A 20670-nucleotide genomic window follows, 5' to 3' on the forward strand; every position below is an offset into this window, starting at 1 on the left:
CAATAATAAGATACAAGGGAGCTATCACTGAATCCCAAAGTTTGGGTTTGGTTTCAGTGGGGAGGAAGCGAGATGAGGAAGGTACCTAAGGCTAATGGTGTCTCCTCATTGCTTGCCTGTATTCTCCCAGTAGCTTCTTAAATTATGTCTCTGCTTTCTGTTTCCTTTTCCTTGAAGTCAAAATCTTCTCTAACCTCTTCACTTCTGCCTTCACTTATTTTACGAATGTCTTAATGATTCTTTATCACTATACATTGGAGCCAAAGCCCTACATGCACTTAGGGCCCTTTATTATCAGATTCCTGCTTGCCTCTCAATTGCTGTCAATACTTTTCAGGGTGCCTGGGTGGCTCAGTTGGTTAAGTACCTGTCTTTGGCTTGGGTCATGATCCCATGGTCCTGGGATCAAGCCCTGCATTGGGCTTCCTGCTCAGCAGAGGAGTCTGCTTCTCCCTCTCTCTCTTGCCTTCCTACCAGTTGTGCTCCCTCTCGCTCACTCTCTCTCTCAAATAAATAAATAAAATCTTTTTAAAAAATACTCACTTTTCATTTTATTGTGAATGCTCTGAACATGCCATGCCATTTCTCCTTTCCATCTGTGTCTTGGTCATCATCAGCTGGGCAAATGTACATAGTAATTACTATATGGATCTTGGAACTAAAAGCTTTATTTGTATTAACTCATTTGATCTAAAAGCTTTGATCTAAAAGCTTTATTTGTATTAACTCATTTAATCCTCATAAAAATTATTATTACCATTTTACAGATGACAAAATTGAGGCAACAAAGGGTTAAGAAACTTTTCAAGGTTGTTCAGCTAGTAAGCAATACAGTTGATATTTGAATCCAGGCAATCTGGCTCCAGAATCTAACTTTTTGACCACTATACTATAATATTTCTGCTGTTCAGGCTGCCTTGCCCCTCTTATTCTTCAAACCCAGGCCAGGATTTACTGTCATAATTGTTCCTATATCCTCCCATAGAGTTACTCATCAATCCCTCTGTATACTCCGTAACGTGTACTTTCTTCTTTTGCTGAACTAGAAGGATAACCCACACAATAACAGATACTGGGAAAGCAGGTTGACTTCTGGGTAGTTTTGTTGGTGGCTGAGAGGAATAGAATGCAGCCAAATCACTTTGGCTGTATTAAGTAGAGAATGATAGTTGAATATGCAAGTATAAAAGACCAATGGAAAGTTGAAATTGCAGCATCAGCTCAGCAAAAAAGCTGATGGTGCTTTATAAATACAAAAGGAGAGAAAAAGTTAATAAATGGTAAAGGGAAATAATCCAAAATATAGGAAGAGACCTAGAATAGTTAGTTTTATGGAAGGCAAAGGAAGATGCGGTTTATAAAGGAGGTGTTGACGATGCCCAACATCAAATACTAATAATCTGTCAAATATAATAACGACTGAATAAAGATCACTGAGTATGGCTAATTGTAGCCTGGCAGGAATAGGACCCTGATTTGAAAGCATTAAAGAGAGAAAGAAGGTGTTTTGGAAGAATAAGATCAGCATTGATTTGGTATTTGAAACTGTTTGAGTCACAATTTATATCAAACAGCTTGATGAAGAAAGATAAAACCTGTATCTTAATGCTTTCTCAAAATGAGCGCACGCAAACGCACACACACACAGAGTTTGGCAACTTTACCATAGGGTAGCGAACTCATTAATATCTTAATGAGGAAATTAAACTTTCTATAACAATATATTTTTCATGAAAAATTTACACTCAAAATATAATTTCCTATATGAAGATACTTACAAATGACATATCTGATAAAGGGTTAGTATCCAAAATCTGTAAAGAACTTATAAAACTCAACACCCAAAAAACACATAATGCAGTTAAAAATGGGCAGAAACCATGAGTAGACATTTTTCCAAACAAGACATCCAGATGGCCAACAGACACATGAAAGGATGCTCAACATCATTCATCATCAGAGAAATACAAATCAAAACTACAATGAGGTATCACCACATGCCTGTCAGAATGGCTAAAATTAACACAGTTAAACAACAGGTTTTGGCAAGGATGTAGAGAAAGGGGAACCTTCTTATGCTATTGGTAGGAATGCAAACTGGTACAGCCACTCTGGAAGATAATATGGAGGTAAGTTAGTAATAGAACTACCCCAGGAATTACACTACCAGGTATTTACTCAAAGGATACAAAAATATTAATTCAAAGGGATACACACACTTCAATGTTTATAGCAGCATTATCAACAATAGCCAAATTATGGAAAAAGCCCAAATGTCCATCAACTGATGAATGGATAAAGAAGGTGTGGTGTATATACATATATATACATATATACATATATATATATGTATATATATATGTATATATATAGTACTCAGGCATAAAAAAGAATGAAATCTTGCCATTTGCAATGATGTGGTTGGAGCTAGAGAGTATATGCTAAGTGAAATAAGTCAAAGAAAGAGAAATGCCATATAATTTCACTCATATGTGAAATTTAAGAAACTAAACAAATGGGCATAGCGGGGGAAAAGAGAGGCAAACCAAGAAACAGACTCTTAACTACAGAGAACACACTGATGGTTACCAGAGAGGAGGTGGGGGGGTGGGTTAAACAGGTGATGGGGATTAAGGAGGGCACGTGTAGATATAATTCATGATAACCAGAAACAGAGTATGTACAGCTTTGCTCCACATGGGTAATGTTCTTTGTTCCTGTATCTACCTTGTGTGAGTATTTTCATCTTTTCCTCATAATGTTATTGATAATAGCCAGCATAACACTTTGAACACTCAACGTGTTTATGTCAACAAGATTCTTTTTTTAAGTAATGTCTTCACCCAACATGGGGTTCAAACTTACAACCCTGAGATTAAGAGTCACATGCTCTACTGACTGAGCCAGCCAGGTGCCCCCAATAAGATTATTCACAGCCAAGTTTTCTCATCAACATGACTGGGCCCTATATTTATTTAATTTTAGCCAATAGTGAAGGTGGTGAGTACAGAACCCTGATTTTAGAAGGTAACTGAGATAATGGGACAGTGCATAAAGATGCATCAGAGTTGAGCAAAGTTAGTTTTCAAGATTGTAAGAACCAGTTTTGAAAGTGCAAAGCCTGACAGAAAGGATCAATCAAAAAGAGAGGATAAAGATATGAGAGAAGGTAAATAGCTTATGGAGCAAGGTATCAGAGTGTGTAAAAATGAATGGGGGGAAATTTTCTCCAGACAGATGAAGGACGGGAAGAGAGGCAGGGAAAGAGAAGGAAGGAGAAAGGAAGAAAAGCAAAGACAAGGAGCAAAGAAGGGAATGGAGGGGAAGAAAGGAAAAGGAAAGGGAAAGGCAAGGGAGGGAAGGAAGACATTTTTCACTGGAGAGGAAAGAATTTGAGGAAGTTTATGACAAATGTCCTCGTGTTTCTCGGTGTGTAAGAGGCAGAGCTATCTGCAAATATGAGGAGTGTTTTGAGGGGATGATAAAGCCCTCGAGCTACCCCGAGTATGCAATCGGCATTGCGGATTATTCAGCTGTGATAGCATTTCTTGGTGATGCAACTTCTCCAGCCACACTCGATTGCCTGGAATATTTTCCTCCTCTAGTGCCTTTGCTGCCACACTGATTGAATCAATGTTCATTGATAGCCTCAAAGAATATTTCCATGTGCCAGGAAGAACAGTACTATCAGCTGCACCTGATTGAAGCAATAATATTTTTTGGTTATAAATATTTTTAATAAATTCATGGCGATTGAAGAACATTTCTTTTCTTATAATAATATGAAATTTCAGTGCACACATGATAAAATATGCAATTACAGGACATATTTGCTGTCTTTAATACAGTTTCTATAGTTCTAAGGTGAACTTTTTGGTACACACATATAAACATACAAATTTATGAGATTAAGTAGTATTGTCTACCCCAATGGTTCCTAGACTTTGAATTCATTTGTCAGTAAAATACAAATGAGAGGACCAACACAAAGTCACCAGTTTTTAATCTGGCCAAATAAAATATTAAAACAATCCACTAATGTTTATTCTCACTGTGATTTCTTTTTTTTTAAAGATTTAAAAAATTTATTTGTTTATTTGAGAGAGAGAGTGCTCAGGTGTGAGCAAGCAGGGGAAGGGGCAGAGAGAGAGGGAAAGAGAGAATCTCAAGCAGACTCCATGCTTAGTGCAGAGTCTAAGGCTGGGCTCCATCCCATGACCCCGAGATCATGACCTGAGCAGAAATCAAGAGTCAGGTGCTCAACTGACTGAGCCACCCAGGTTCATCCCTAATTTCTAAAAATACCATATTTAACATAAAAATGATTTTAGCCTTTGAAAATAACATAAAAGACACACTTTTACAATGACATTCTTTAAACTGAATACATTAAGCTTTATAAATATTTATGACACTATTCTTAATTTCCTGGCTTAACTCTAGGCATATGAAAACCTTGTCATGGGGGTGCTGGTCTGTGGAACTGTGTTCGGGCTATTAGTTTATACCTACAATGTCTGGGTCCCAGCTCAGACAGCCAATAAGCCACTTTCTTTTATGATATGGATGAAATCACCAGAGTTTAGATCATAAAACTCCGATTTAGGTCTGTCTAGTTTCAAATACAGATGTCTTAACCATTAGGTCACATATTTCTTTTTAAGTCTTCTTTTTTTAACAGTATAAGAATTATTATAAAGGGCAAGAATGTAATCATTTAAGTGACTTTAGAAAGATGACTTCCAGGAAAAAAGAATTGTAGTTAAAATATAGTATTCTTTGAAGTAATTGGAGATAGGATTTCTAATTTTTACAGTAGAAATAATCAATTCTAGGACACAAAAAACAAGTGATAGACTGAACACACATACATACACACTTCAATAACTCAACAGGGGCAAAAAACCTCTTCCCTTCCCCAAAGATATACACATCTATTTCTATATCTATATACTAAATATACACATATACACATAATTCGTTTTCCTTTGAACACGTTTTCTTTCAAGAGTGAGCTGCAGGCCTCATCCCATTCACCCCTAAATACTTTAGTGTGCACTTTCCAAGAAGGACATGACTTATAGTTACGTAATAGCTGCATTAGACTTAATAAAATGAAAAAATCAGCTTTCATAATACTAATAATTAACAAACAGTCCATATTCGAAGTTAGTTTTCCCAACAATATCCATAATCAATGTTACTTTCCCAGTCTAGTATCCGATACAGAACCACAGATTGTGTTTAGTTTTCAGAGCTCTTCAACCTCAGGCAGTTCCTGACCTTTCTTTGTTTTTCATGACTTTAAAATTTTGAAGAATTCAATTCAGTTATTTTTCAGAATGTCCTCAATTTGATTTTCCTTATGGCTAAATTCTTTATTTTTGGATACTGAGAAGTGATGTATCTTTTTCAGTGTAGTTGGCCCTCTAATTGATGATATCTTTGAAGGTGGCATCTGCTGGGTTTCTCCACTGTAAACTCTTCTTAAAAATTTTTAATTAATGAAAAAGAGATACTTTGAGACAATGTAATTTTCTTATTCCCCATCAAACTTTCATTCATGAGTTTGTGTTCATCACTCTTGCACGAATCAGTTGTCATTATCATGGTTGCCAAATGGTGATTTTCTAAGTCCAGTATTTCTCCTACATTTGTTAGTTAACTTTCACCTGTAAGAAAGAGAGTTTTGCTTGTTTTTATTTATTTATATCGGTATATACTTGTGGGTTCTTATTTTATTAAATGGGTTGTAATCTATACTATTGTTATTTATTTTGATTCTTAAATTTCCCTGGTTTTGGCCAGTGGGAACCCCTTTCAAACTAGCTTTGTTCCACTGATGTGACTCATTATTCCTTGAGCATTATATTACTTTCTGGCACAGCAAATAGTATGCAAAGTGATACCAAAAGGAATATGGTAATTTATGAATATGTTTCACCAATTCTTTTGTATTTGGAAAAATACCAGTGTGTGTGGTGTGGATGTGAAGTATAAAAAAAAATCTGTAGAGATTCTGCTATAATCCTTATTTGTGTTGGTTGGAAACGGGAAATTATTTTCAGCCACTAATAAATCAGAATTAATTGTTGTGATATTATGAAGAGATGAGTCAGTAAGGGTAGAAGGATGAGAGAAGCACTGTGCTTGACCGCTCCTTTCCCCATCAAGCCCGTGTCCTCCCTTCTAGCTTCACAACAGAGACTGTACTACCCTGATGACACGGAAAGGCTTCTCTTTCCTCATACATTTAGGTAAGTTTTTTAGACTCTCAATATTACTGTTGGGACCACTCTGGTAACCTCTATTCATAGAGATTGAATAGAATTCTTGAATAGAATTCTTTGAATAGAATTCTTTGAATTCTATTGAATGGAATTCTTCGCTTGACTTTATTGTAGTTTCCCCAGTTCCTGTTCCTTTATCTACCGGAACCAGTTAGATCGAGTTTCTAAACTAACCTAAAGCAAATCTTTGCCCTTTGTCCTGTTTCGGAAGCTATTTAATGACTGTGTCATCCGGACAGGAAACAGATGAAACAGAGAATGTTTTCGTGATGCGGCCATTTGAAAGGGTGTTGGCAAGATTGGGGAAAAGCTACCAGGAATAGGGAGGTCCAGCCCAAAGTCTAAGGTGATGACCAGACCCCCGAGTAGTTTTTGTTGTAGAATGGGATTGTCTGACCCGAAGTATAACTTTATGTTGATGGGTACACCACTGCCAACTGAGAGCGACTCAGCAAAGAAGGATCTGAGGAGTAAATGCCCAAGTTCACCCTCTCCCACTGGTGCTTCCTTGCTGGCGCTTCCCAGTTGGGAGCCAGAGGGTAATGGAGCCCAATGATGCAATGCACAAAATCACCGCCCACAGAGCTGGATGGAAAAGCATGGAGAGTGCTTCTAGAGGAGCAAACAAAATATCCACAAGGCAACGTTTAATTTTGTAAATACAGATTTAAGGCCTTCCTTCTGTACCTCAAAGGACCATCCACCATTGCTCTAGCTCCCACACTTCTTTTCCATCTAGAGCCACCAGCTTATGCTCTGGTATCAGTTCCTTTTGGCAGAGCTCACACCCTACTCCTTGTAGCCCCTGGGAGGTCATTCCTCATAGTCCCATTTCTACTCTCGGTTTTCTTACTGTCAGCTCAGGTAGACCCGTGTGTGTGTGCGTCCTTCCCTTTCTCCCTCAATTTTTAGAATAAAATATCTTCATCTTTTCATCAAGTGCTTTTAACAAAAAGTAAGTGGGCAAACAATAAAATAAAAAATGTAATCTTTATTAGTTTTGCACATTTTTAACGTTGGTTAGCATCATTTAGGGTAATAGTAGCATTTTCCAGCATGCAGTTCACGAATACAGTTTATCTAAGTAATTTTAAGAAAAAGAGGAGCCTATGGTTTGCTTCTATAAGAAACACAAAATGTCCTGATGTAATTCTCTATATAAGTTCCCTACTCTCTGTTCTTGTGGGAAAAAAATTGCAAAACCCGCATTATATTTAGAACAATCTAGAGCAGCATGACTCCAAAGAAATGAAAGCATAAACAGAAGTTAGAAAGAAAAGGACAAAAATGAAAAATAAGCATTACCTTCAATCAGTTTGTGCAGGCACTACCAAAAACGCCAATAAAATTTTATACCCTTTTCCAATTGCAAAGCATAATTTGGGTGTGACTTGTGAACCTATTTTGCCCCATAAAATTATGAAATAAGCTAGAATTAGCAAATGTAATAAAAAAGCAGAAATCTACAACTACGCAGTCTTGTTTTCTTTTCTTATTTAGCAAATGTCTTCCATGAAAAAGTACTATGGACAGAAAGTAAGAAAAGTGATTGTGATATCAACCCCAAGATAATTTCCTCTTCATATTTATGTACATAATGCTGAAAAATAAGATAAAATGACTTTGTACAGTATTTATATTTTGCTTATAAAATCCTAAACACATTTTTAACAGGTTAAGTGGTGTTTGTTGTTGTTGTTGTTGTTTTTTAAACATGTCTGTACAGTCTGGCTATACACCATATGTTATTCACTTAAAATTTAAAAATAACCAAAAACCTGTTAAAGTGCTGCAAACTATTGCTTAATGACTTAAAGAAACGAGATCTGTTGAACAATTTCCTTGACTTTACCACTGACATATGGTTTCTCATAAACGAGATTCTGAGCAGTGGGAGAAAGCAGATACGGCAGCATGGTAATAGAAACATGCACTGATAGCATCCAGACTATCTATAATGGTACAGAATACATTATATTACCTGTGTAAAGCTTGCACTCTACATTTCTTGTGGTACATATTTGATGCAATAAATACTGTGCTTCGGTCATTATTTGTTTGCCCAAACGTGCACCACAGGGTAAAATGACTATTTACATAATAAATAGCATTTCATTAACATATACAGTTGTCAACCTTGCTGAGCTGAAGATGGCTTAACCAAAGTGCAGGATAAGCAGAAATTTATAAAGGGCTCTTCTGGTCATTTCAGTCTTCAGGGGAGAAGCAATGCTCATTTCTCAGTTTTGTTTTGTTTTTTTAAATACAATAAACAGAAACACAACATTTATAACTCCAGACAGTTGAAGGAAGTTTGCACCTGCTAAGATTTAATGGCCTACCCCCAAAAATGATCTACTTTGTCTGGGGGCTGGATTTGACAAAACAAGATCAGCAAAGCACCTCCAATTATTCCCCAATTATCCCTCCCAGAGATATGGATGGAATTTAAGATCTCATTGTTTTCCTTGTGACTTTTTTTTCATGCATGATCTCTAAGTGCAGCATGCCCTCATGCAAACCACGCCTTTGTGCAGATGGGAGACCGTGTGACTGCGCTAACCCCCAGTGGCACACCTGTTGAAGAGGCCCTTTGTCTATTTCACAACAGAAACCCTATTTACAAAAATAGTCACATATACTAAACAACATATGGATTAAAAAAAAGATGAATCCCTTAACAGATTTCGTAAAAATGTGACAAATGTGGCAGTTGAAATGCAAAGAGTGGACACAATTACTACACTAAAGTGTTTCATGTTAAACAACCCCCAAATTATAGGTTTGCACCCCTTTGAACTGGTCCCTACAGTCTGAGTAGCCATCTTGTCTCTTGTTTTCAGCAGTGTCAGCTGGTAGTGAGAACAGTAACCTCCTGTCGAGGTCGTCTCCCCTTTACACAGAGTCACAGTTTTCTTGACAAGGGGTCACTGTCTTATTGTAGGCACTGACCTTAAGTAGATTTGTGTAAAAACAGTCAGTTTGGCATTGACCTCCTAAAGGAGTCCTGTTGACAAAAATACATCACCTTCACAGGCTGTAAACAACTTGTCACACAACTATTCTCATTTCTTTCCATTTATTTCCCTTTGGCTTTTTCATCTTTGCCTTCTTGCTCATGTTTTTCCACGATTGGCTTTGTTACGCGATCATAGGAAGGTGGACAAGCTGCTGTGGACATGGTCAGGTCAGTTTTTTCTGTAATGGAGTTTTCGTTTATTCTGTCAATGATCATGTCTTCTTTTACAAGAAGATTAGCCCCACCTTTGATTTTATTTTTATTATACGTAAATGAAGCTTGTTTTACAGTTCGCTTTAAAAGGTGGCGCCTGTAAGCACGCTGAATAATAACGGCAGACACCTCCTCTTGTTTCCGTTTTAAAGTCGTTGTTATTGGCTGATAAGAGACCTTTGATGGATTGGAAGCCATGAATCTCTCTTCCATTTGTATTCGGAGAGCATCCATCTCTCCACTCTCTCCCAGAACCCGCTTTGTAAAAGCAAATAAGATGTCAAGACAGTGGATTCGGTCCCCACTGACCATGGGCAAATCCATGGCAATGAGCTGGAGTTTGTTTGGTTGTGGCAAATTGAGGGGGGGTTCCAGAGCAGCTGCAAACTGAGAGAGTTTTTCGAATTCCATGAACTGGGTGGCATCGGGATCAAACTTCTCCCAGACCTCATAGAACATCTCAAAGTCATCCTCGCTCAGGGGCTCTGCACTTTCCTCAGTAGCAACACTGAAGTTCTCCAGGATGACAGCGATGTACATGTTCACCACGACCAGAAATGAGATGATGATGTAACTGACAAAAAAGAAAATCCCGACAGAGGGGTTCCCGCAGTCTCCCTTAACTGAGCTTCCAGGGTTAACTTTATTAGGGTCACAATCGGGTGGTTTACTGTTGAGAATAGGTGCTAGCAGTCCGTCCCAGCCAGCAGAGGTGGTAATCTGGAACAGGCAGATCATGCTGTTGCCAAAGGTCTCAAAGTTGAACATGTCATCAATTCCAACTTCCCTCTTAACATAGGCAAAGTTGGACATTCCAAAGATGGCGTAGATGAACATGACCAGGAAGAGCAGGAGGCCGATGTTAAACAAGGCCGGAAGGGACATCATCAGAGCGAAGAGCAGCGTGCGGATCCCCTTGGCCCCTTTGATCAGTCGCAAGATTCGGCCAATCCTGGCGAGCCGGATCACTCGGAACAGGGTAGGAGACACAAAGTATTTTTCTATCAGTTCAGCCAGAAACATGCCTATAGATAAAAAATGGGAATACCAACCATTAAAGAAGTTATCCACTAAAATAATAATTACAGTTCTGCTAAGTCTCCAAAGTAAAGTTTAGAGCCTGAAATTCAGTTACATAATCTTAAATTTGACATGCATATAATATATATAACTGTATTTAATATATATTATAAATAAACCTTAATTTTGACATTCAGTATTAAACTCAACCGGATATTTGTTATAGACTAAATTGTGTCCCTTCTTCCTCACTGGCCCCCCTTCCAATTCGTATGTTAAAGCCCTAACTCTCCAATTCCTGGTATTTAGAGATAGGGTTCTGTGGAGATAATTAGGTTTAGATGAGGTCACGAGGGTGGGGCTCTCATGATAGGATTAGTTCCCTTATGAGAAGAGACACTAGAGAACTTTCCCTCTCTCTCCCTGCCATATGAGGACATAGTGAGAAGGTAGGCATCTACCAGCCAGGAAGAGAGCTCGCACCAGGAACCCACCATGCTGGTAGCTTGATCTTGGACTTCGAGCCTCCAGAACTGTGAGAAAATAAATTTCTGTTGTTTAATTTATTAAACACCCCATCTGTGGTAATTTGTTATGGTACTCCGAGCTCAGACAATATTCAATAACAATTTTACAATATTTTTTTGTCTTTGAGGGATGTCTAAAGACTATCTTTAGCTTATACAAAATTTCAAGACTAAATCTAAAAAAATAAGTTAAAAATTATGAAGTCTAAACAGCAGTGGCCAAGGGTATAAGTTCACATTTATATGAATACAATTTTTTTTCTGAAATTGCCTATTGAGTCCTTATCCATCTAAAAGTATCTGCAATTTTTAATGCTATTTTCATCTCTCCATGAACTTGATATTTGCCTAAGCTTCCCCTATAATATTCTTATATACTACATATATATATAATAGTATATGTATATGTTCTGGTACATTTCTAAAATGATCCAAGCTGAAGCTCTTACTGGTCTCCTGTGTCTAATGTGGTCACTCAGCCCACTTCTTTTAAGTCTTTTTCTCCAATTGCCTTTTAAATAATGAAATAACAATTGAACTAACAAGGAGTTCAAGAAACCAAGTGCTTTCAAGTTACTCTGTCTCATTCTTTAAAGAGTAAATTACTCTAAGCGTGTGTGGGTGTGTGAGAGAGGGAGAGAAAGAGGAAGATAGAGTGAGAAAAGAGAGGTGAAGACAACCTTAGTACACTTTCCACAACTGATTATGCCATAGATTGGTATGGAAATCAAAGGCTACCTACAACATATGGGTTAGATAGAAGATCTTCTTCAGAGGGGGTAATGGCATGAAAACCTACCCAACAGAGATGCCCCATATTGAATGGTAAAATGTTGACCCAATCATATTATCTGGTTTAGGGAAGAATAAATACTTTAGGCCCATAGATAGGCTTATCACTTCCCTAGAGCTAGAGTTGTATCTTTAATGAGATGAGCTATTGTTCATGTGATGTGTTGTACATTCCAGACTTTGAAGTGTATTACTGATAAAATGATGTCCCATACCACCTCACATCCCTTGTGCATCATTACTAATAATTCCATTTCAAGGTTATCTAGAAAATATCTACCTGATATCCTTAAAGAAACTACCGTCTGTATTTCCTAACATTTTGTTCTTATCTTTATTTTCTTTTCGCTCTATGCCTTTCTTTATCTTGTCACCAGCCTCCACTTCTATTTAATGCTGAATGGCTCTATGTCTGTATATCCAATGCAGTGTTCTTCCTGAGTACCAGACTAAATTTCTAGTTCTCAACAGAGCCATTTAGATGTTATGAAAATTACTCAATCTTGACATGTCACAAACATTTTTATCTTAGTTAATAGCAGATTCCTAGTTCAAATGAATGGGAATTTACCATTAGATTCACCATAATCTAAAATGGTTAGGCTAGGATACAATACTATATACATAGTAGGAGCCTCATTTTGTAAGAAAAATAAACACACCTGGATGAAATACATAAAAAATTTCTGAGTAGTTATTTCCAAGTAGTGGCATGATCTCTAATTTAAACTTGAATGTTCCAACTTTCACTTTTCTTAAACAGAACTTAAGAGATTTTAAATACTTCTTACCTACAATGGAGAGAATGACAACAACAAAATCAAAAATATTCCAGCCTATGGTGAAATAATAATGGCGGAGGGATATGAGCTTCAGCACACATTCTCCAGTGAACAGCACAATGAACACCAGGTTGATGCGTGACAAAATGGTAGTCACATATTCACTCTGGTCATCTGTTTCTACCATCATCGTGACCATGTTGAGACAGATAAGAATCATGATGCTTATGTCAAAAACTTGTCTGGTTACAAAGTCAAAGACCATTCCTTGAAATTTGTTCTGTAGGGAAACAGAAATGCTTTCAGTAACAGAGGAGTTTTCCTGTACATATTAGCATCTGCATAAGGACTTTCTGCATTGATTAGCTTTCTAATATTATACATAGTAAGCACTCACCTGGAATTTTGTAAAAGATGGCTTACGCATTAATTTTTAAGATTTAGCTATCGAAATTTCTATTTACCAGTATGTATTCCACAGAATAATAATCCCTGTCAAAAGGGGATTTCTTTTTTTTTTTTTTCCAAAAGGGGATTTCTGACAAGAAACATTGCATGCTATACACTTCACTCAGAGGCACAAAATGCACATTAACATATTAAGATTATGAGAAGTGAAGAAACCTGCTTAATTTTGTTTTGCCAGAATATCCCATGATCAGTTGGACCATGTAGCCATTTCAAAACATAGTATCTATTAACGTTCCATTTGTCTTATTCTCAAAGGATTGCTAAAGGGAGCTTGGAATTTCAGGAACACATCTATAACATTATGCATTTAAAGCCTATGTATGTCAATATTGATGTTCTTTCACCAAACAGTCCTTGCTGCTTGACATAGAATGCTGAGCCTACACAGGAATAATCAGACCAGAATGGCATTCCTTATTCTTTGATGTCAAAAATTAATGTCTCTGTCAATGATCTGTGGCTCTGCTCCCCATTTCTGCCACTTTTGGTCCCTGGAGGCCATTGTCTGGCTCATTTTCCAAGGCCGTTCAGGAACTCTGAGGATATCTTCTATCTCACATTTTCCTACACATAGTTGACCCATTTCTACTTCCAGAGTTAAGGCTTACCAGAGAATAGTATGTATTTCTCATCATTTTCAAGAAGGGAACGTCAGCTAGCACAATATGAATGTTTACTAGTATTTTGTTCCCTAATGTACCCCAGGAATTATTTTAACTTCACAGATCATCATTACAAAAATCAGTACAGTGTGGGATAAGCCTTCTCCATTTCACAGTTGTCTGGATGATTCATCACGGAAACATGAGAATTGTTATTTATCATCATGAATTCTATTTAATGACCCTGACTTCTGAAGACATTAGTAACTTATAACTTTATAGCCATATATATGAACAGTAGATACTAGAATTCTTTTGTTCTCCACTCAGTTCCTCTAATGGAAAATAAAATGGAAGTAAGATGTTATTTCACTCAACACTTTGTCAGTTTGTTAATCCAGCAGAAAATTGCACGTATTTTAACCCCACCCAAGATTTACTCCTCTCTTTACCATTACTTGGCAACTACTCTTGAGTTCTATGATCAACTTTTTCTTGTGCATATCACCTACTTATGTGTCTTTGCCATTTAGTTTGGATTTTAGTTGTGTAATTAGAAATCCCCTGAAAATAGGGTGCATTTTCTGTTTCCTCTTCATCTTCTTTTTTTTGGTGGTCTCTTTTTAGAATTTTTTTTTACCATTACCATAAAAGGATGAATTAATGAAGCTCTAATTTTTGCTGCTGGAAATGTTAGCCACTATCTCTTCTGTGAGAAAGCCCATGCAATTTTTTGTTTTTGTTTATTTTTTCCCAATATAAGTGTTATTGTTTATTTGGTATTTCTTACTCCTGGTCGAGGTATAGGCTTTTGTGGCTTTTTCGATCCTAATTTTTTCATTGCATTGTAGTATTTCTTCTGTTCTTCTGTCATAAAGATGTCTTGACCTCCAAAGTAAAGAAAAGAAAAATAAAAACTGGTTAAAACTGTGTCCCTTTGCACATAATTTTTAAATGTTAAACTTAAAACAGGAAAGGGACAGTTAAAAAAGAAAATGGATAACATAATTATTCTTAGAATTTTAAATTTGAAAAATAAGAAGTGTATTTTTTAGGTAGTACAATATTATTTCTCTAATTATCCAAAATGGACTTTATTATTTTCATTATTATTTTATGGCAGAAAAAAACCCCAGAAACTGAGAGGCTAAGTATTTTACCCAACACCATATACTCAGTGAGTGGTAAAATTTGATTCACTGAGACTTGAAATACTCAGCTCCTAACGCTGTACATACTGCTTTTCAGAAGTTAAAGACAATGATTTTCTTATTCCAATGCAGCAATGCATTATAGTATGTATATTGCAAGATGGGTTAAAGTTACTCATAAAAAGCCACTTTCAGTCTGCCAAGAATTGGAACAAATGGATAGAAAGGAAATGTGCTAAGTTGGTAGAAGATTTGGGGATACACCAGAGATCATTAGTATGGCAAGGATATGATAGGCCAGGAGGTACAGAGGATCGCAACTCAGGCTAATAAGTGAAATAAAAGCCTGACATTGACCATAGAATATTAGTAACAATAAAAAGGGGTGGGGACAGCAATGTTCTGTAAGTATCTCATACAATGGAAGCACTCATAATAAGAAAATATACTGAATAAATAAGATGAAGGAATAGCAAGCAAAGGAAGAAATATCAATGGCAAAAAGCACTCAAAAACATGTTTAAACCGACTAGTAATAAAAGACATAAAAATTAAAATTAAAAACAATTTTCACTTATCAAATATGCAGTATTGAAAAACAGAATGTTTGATGCCAGTGAGCCAGCAGTGCCCTGGGCATGTCTGTGTGGATGTTATTATGAGTGTGATTATGAGCATGATCAGGCATATTATTGGGGGAAGCAAAATACTTTAGAAATTAGTCAAGAAAATAATACTCATTTTTTTTCTTTTGCACAAAGACTTTTGACAAGGCACTATTTAAATCATTAAGGATTAGAAACAACATCAATCATCAATTTGTTGGGACATGGTTAAGTAAATTATGATAATGTATATACAAAGACTTATGAGAATGGAAAAATACTTACATTAAGTCAAAAAGAGAATTTATAATTATATGCAACACCTTTTTTTTTTTTTTTTTTAAGTAGACTCCACACCCAGCATGAGCCCAACACCGAGCCCAATCCTGGGCTTGAACTCATGACCCTGAGATCAAGACCTGAGCTGATATTAAGAGTCAGAGGCCTAACCGACTGAGCCACTCAGGTGCCCCAAGAATTTATAATTGTAAATAAAATAATTTTGATACGAAGAACATATGTAGAAAAAGTATGAATAGAAAGGCATTAAATGTGAATAGTGATTACTCCCAAGTAATGATATTTCTTTACTTTTCATATTTCTTATATTGTGCATATATAATTAGGATGATAAAATGGGCTTTATAAATGATAATAATAAAATAAAGAGCTGTTCAATTCAACCTGGAACTAATAGTTTATAATTAAATAACAGGGAGAAGGAAGTGGAAATTATACAAGGAACTGATGAAGGAAAAGAAACACCAAGAGAAGTTTATGTCTTATGCTTAATTTATTGCAAACATTCTAAGGGTTTTCACCAGAAAGTATATTTTTAGGAGGGGAATCATAGGGATAAAACAAGTTGACCTTGGAAAAGGGGCATATGCTTGGGTTCTTTTCTAGTTTTTTTTTTCCTAGTTATTCTTTTCCAAAGGAATGGAAATGTGGCCCCTGGCTCTAAAATAAATTTATTTATTTAAATTTTGTATTTAAAATCAATCAATCAATTAATTATTAATTATGAATTAATTAAAATAATTAATATTTATAAATTAATAAATCAATAAAACTAACAAATTAATTAATTAAAATAAAAAAGAGGAGAGAGGTTTTGTGAAATTATGTACAGGAATACAGAACACCGTTGTTTTTGACTTTCTATACCCTGAAAGAGATGGGCAGTGGGTGGCAGAAGGGAAGGGCGCAAAATAGATTTTAACATATATGCCCACTAGGCTTCTGAATCAAAGTACTCATTTAGTGGAGAAAGCACTTCAAATAATTTTACTATCTTAGGGGGAGATAAAATACTAGAAATACTTATCTTCTTTTTTTGCTGGTTGAAATTATCTATGATGACACCAATAAACAGGTTCAAGGTGAAGAAGGACCCAAAGATGATGAAAATAACAAAGTAAAGATACATGTATAGACTTTCCTCATACTTAGGCTGGAGTTCCACCTACCAAAGGAGAAGAGTTTGTAAAATATCACAATATGTTTTGTTGCTGGAAGTCATTGGTGCTTTTTCATGAGAATAGAAAAGAAAATGCCTAGTAATACTTAGCAGTACTTTTTTTCCCCCTCTGAATCAGCTACCTCTAAAAAAAATCTCTGAAATTAGCCTTTAGAGATGTTTTCATGTAAGAAAATATAGTTATTATAACACATTAGAATCTATTTTTATAACTATAAATACAACTAGTATCTTGCTATTCGGATGGTAGAGTGCTAAATTTGGTAAAATTTTTTTAGTACTGAATTTCAATAATTTAAAAATTATTAATGAAAAATTTTATTCCAGATAATATGTATAGACTGTGTTTAGGACACAACCATTTGTGTGTATATGAATTTATTTGGCAAACAAGAATTGAGTTATTCATTTAGATGTTTAGCGTCATACCTTTAACATTACAATAGTCATTGAATTTTTTAGATTGAGTAAACATAACAAGACATCCATCTTATGAAACCTCAATTGATAATTTAGTCTTTGGATTGGACTTACAGTAAGTTATCAGTGAGCTACCATATATCCCATAATAAAGGGTAAATGAGTCATGATAGATAGTTTCCTAAAAATTCATGTCATTCTAAAGATAACAGAGTTAAAACCAACCAAACACACAAAACAAAACTGTAGTAACAAGTGAAATAACACAATTCTGGAGGATATCAGGAAGGTACTCAAATAAAATTAAAGCCCTTATGAGAAGTGTACATCAAAAAAGATAAGTGAGCTCTATCGGGTCAGTTTAAAGAGTACAGAGACAGAAGTTATTTTTCACGATAATAGACTAAAGAGATTGGATTTCGGAACAGAATGAGGAAGACAATAGAATATACTAAATTTTTACACAGTTTTGAAAAGCAGAGTTGGAATCGCATGGATTTCAGTTCTCTCCTTGAAGCCTAAAAGAGGCTATGATAGGAGAAACCAAATAAAGTAGGTCTTTCCTTTGGTGATACAAACTTAAAGGAAATGTGACCACTGAGGTGATAACATCATTGGTAAAGGCTCCAGTACATTTACGGATGCGAAAATCATGTAAAAGAATGAATCTGAAAGGGATTATTATAGAAATCTAAGGCTGCCTGGACAACATCCCTAACTTCACACTGTCTACTTGTGGAGAGTAACTATACATTTCAACTACTGATAGCAATCATGTATTTTTTCACATTTGTTCCTACACACCAAAATTATTGCCGATTATATAATTAGTAGAGAAGAAGAAAGCAAAATAGAAAAATATTCAACGGAAGGATATTCATCAGTTATTAAATATATGAATGTGTTACTTTAACTTTGGAAAGAATTTGTTTTGATTTATTTCAGTAAGATTTTTCTTTTAAACACTCTATACTTGAATATTAACTTGAGTCGTATTTTTTCCTTTTTTAAAATAGTCATCATAGAATCATCCCATTTGGCTGCTATCCTCTGTTGAATTAATTTTAGTACTTAACCAATATTACAAAAAGGCAGGATATAAAGAATACTTACATTTCTGGAATCAACCGCTGCATACATTATATCCATCCATCCCTTAAATGTGGCCTATTAAAAAGGACACGCATGCTTTACTTTGGAATAATTCAGACCTGAAGTTTAATAAATATTCTTACTTATCTATTTTTTTAAAAGGAACGTTTTTGAAAGAAAGACATTTCAAAACAAATTTTACATGGATTTTGGACCAATACCATATCTTAGTAAGACTTCATTTCTAAAACACATAATAAGCAAAATGGTTATTTGATATATCCTCTTGTTTGACAACCAACCCACAAATATTTCTCAATTCTTAAGAGTTCATGGAATAATGCAAATTTGAAATGCTATCAAAATTTGGTAGAATACTTTTAGAAAGCTTCACAAATGCCAACACACTTGACAATATGTGTAACCGCAAAACAATTACAATTTAGATCTCCAGTCATCCACTGAAATCTATCGGCTAGGTGATGATAGTGACTGAGAGTTTAACATTTCTCTTGACCTTAACACTCTGAGGATCATCTGAAAGTGAGTTCATATGGGCAAAAATAATACAGTAGACACTTGGTGTTCCAGATTCAAGACAGATCCCAAGTCTAATAACTTACAGTAATTTGTTATTTGTCATAGGACATACATTTTAAACCCTGGAAGTCTGAGAGGATTGTTCTTAGCTAGTGAGCAAGTCTAGCAAAGCTTTCGGCAACTGTATTCCAACACATCTTTGTTTTCATAACACTAACACTTGTGAAGTGGTGGATGTCATGGGAAGAAAACCAAGGAAGGGTGCGTGTGATGGCAGTGAAGAGAAACTAATGATTCTTAGCTAGAAAATAGAAGCTGTTTGTATGTCAGAGAGGGAAATGTGGAATGTCAATGGCTGAGGTCAACGATAGAACAAGTCCATTACACACTAGGTATAGGAACAGGAAAAACATGATTCGAGGAACCATTTCAATGAGTTACTCATCAACAGAGGTGATTCTGTATAAAGCCAACTACAAAATAGTACTTTAGAGTTTCTTCAGTGGTGGAATTTATTTAATGGCTTCACGCAAGACCTTTACTCGACATTTTTAGAATTACTCAGCATTTTAAGGAATTGCTTGAATTTTTTTTTCTTTTCTCAATTTTACGGAGGAAGTGGTATACTTCAGTGATATTTACAAGTGTGGTTATTAATTAAGGGTTAGGATAAACTCTCAAGAAACTGTCATCGTGTGTCCACTATAAGATTTAAAGAATTCATACTTGCCAGGTTTTTTAAATCCCTATTTTAATCGCATAAACATTCAGAGTAAGTCAGAAACATCCAGAAGAGAAATAGGAACTTCCAACAAGAAGGTGGGAAGAACTTGTAAAAGAATCATAGTTCAGACACCTCTGAAAGAGATGCAAGAGGGTTTTGACCAATACAGGTTTGTTTGCTTGGTTAGTCTCCTGGTTGAGCAACTGAAAACATAATCCTGGTGAGTAGAAATGGATTTCTGCCCTAAAGCCTCTGTAGAAACACAAGGAAAGAACTTTTATAGCCTTTTTTTTTTTAAGCTGAGTTTTTAGTGGCCAAAATAGAGCAGGATCTTTCTGTGTTTTTCAAACAATCGGGATTCTGTTTTTAGCCACTACTTTGTTGTGATGCAGCTCCTGCCAAAAGCAGCATCAAATGCAAATCCTTAAAGGGCCACCACCTCTTGCGTTTTTATAAACTGTGAACTATTTTTCTATTGTGTAAATCAGGCTTAGGAACCCAGCAGTAAAAAGCCCGAATATTTAGATAAAATAGACTTCAGTAATTGCACTGAAAGGTCATTTGAAGTGAGACCACAGCTGCTTGTATTTCATTTCTGTGTTCAGGCTCTACCCTGTGCTATTTCCATTTCATTACGAGGGTCTCACCCTAAAAGCTAAGTGTCATTCCTTCCCCGATCTTCAGTCCAAATCATACAACTCAGTAGCAGTTAATTGCCACCAATTAGTTACAACCCAATCAGGTGTGTTAAGTGTGTATGTTTGGAGAGGGTGATCCATCAGCGAAAAAAGCTTTCCAGTTGCAGTAGGAAAAATAATAGCAAACTTAATGATTAATCAACTTGTTCATATGGGAAGAGAGAGCAATATAGGCAGGAAGAGAATAAAACCTTTGGTAGGAACTGAAATAGCTGGTCACTATCAACTATGTCTGCACTGCGTT

General features: G+C 35.8%; 1 protein-coding gene across 2 annotated transcripts in view; it reads right to left on the reverse strand.

The window, feature by feature from the left end:
- Positions 1-7261: 7261 nt before the first annotated feature.
- The window catches only part of LOC123781127 (sodium channel protein type 1 subunit alpha), a 76521-nt gene continuing 63112 nt past the window's right edge, over positions 7262-20670 (reverse strand). For both annotated transcript variants that reach the window (XM_045780500.2, XM_045780508.2), the window contains exons 22-26: positions 18486-18539; positions 16800-16937; positions 14507-14611; positions 12653-12923; positions 7262-10547 (exon numbers count right to left, since the gene is read on the reverse strand). In XM_045780500.2, the coding sequence (XP_045636456.2) occupies positions 9370-10547; positions 12653-12923; positions 14507-14611; positions 16800-16937; positions 18486-18539 (1746 nt within the window). In that variant the 3' untranslated portion in view covers positions 7262-9369. The remainder of the gene's footprint in view (positions 10548-12652; positions 12924-14506; positions 14612-16799; positions 16938-18485; positions 18540-20670) is intronic.

The sequence above is a fragment of the Ursus americanus genome, chromosome 1 (assembly GCF_024610735.1).
Source record: "Ursus americanus isolate L20-20 chromosome 1, mUrsAme1.1.p, whole genome shotgun sequence".
Lineage (NCBI taxonomy): Eukaryota > Metazoa > Chordata > Mammalia > Carnivora > Ursidae > Ursus > Ursus americanus.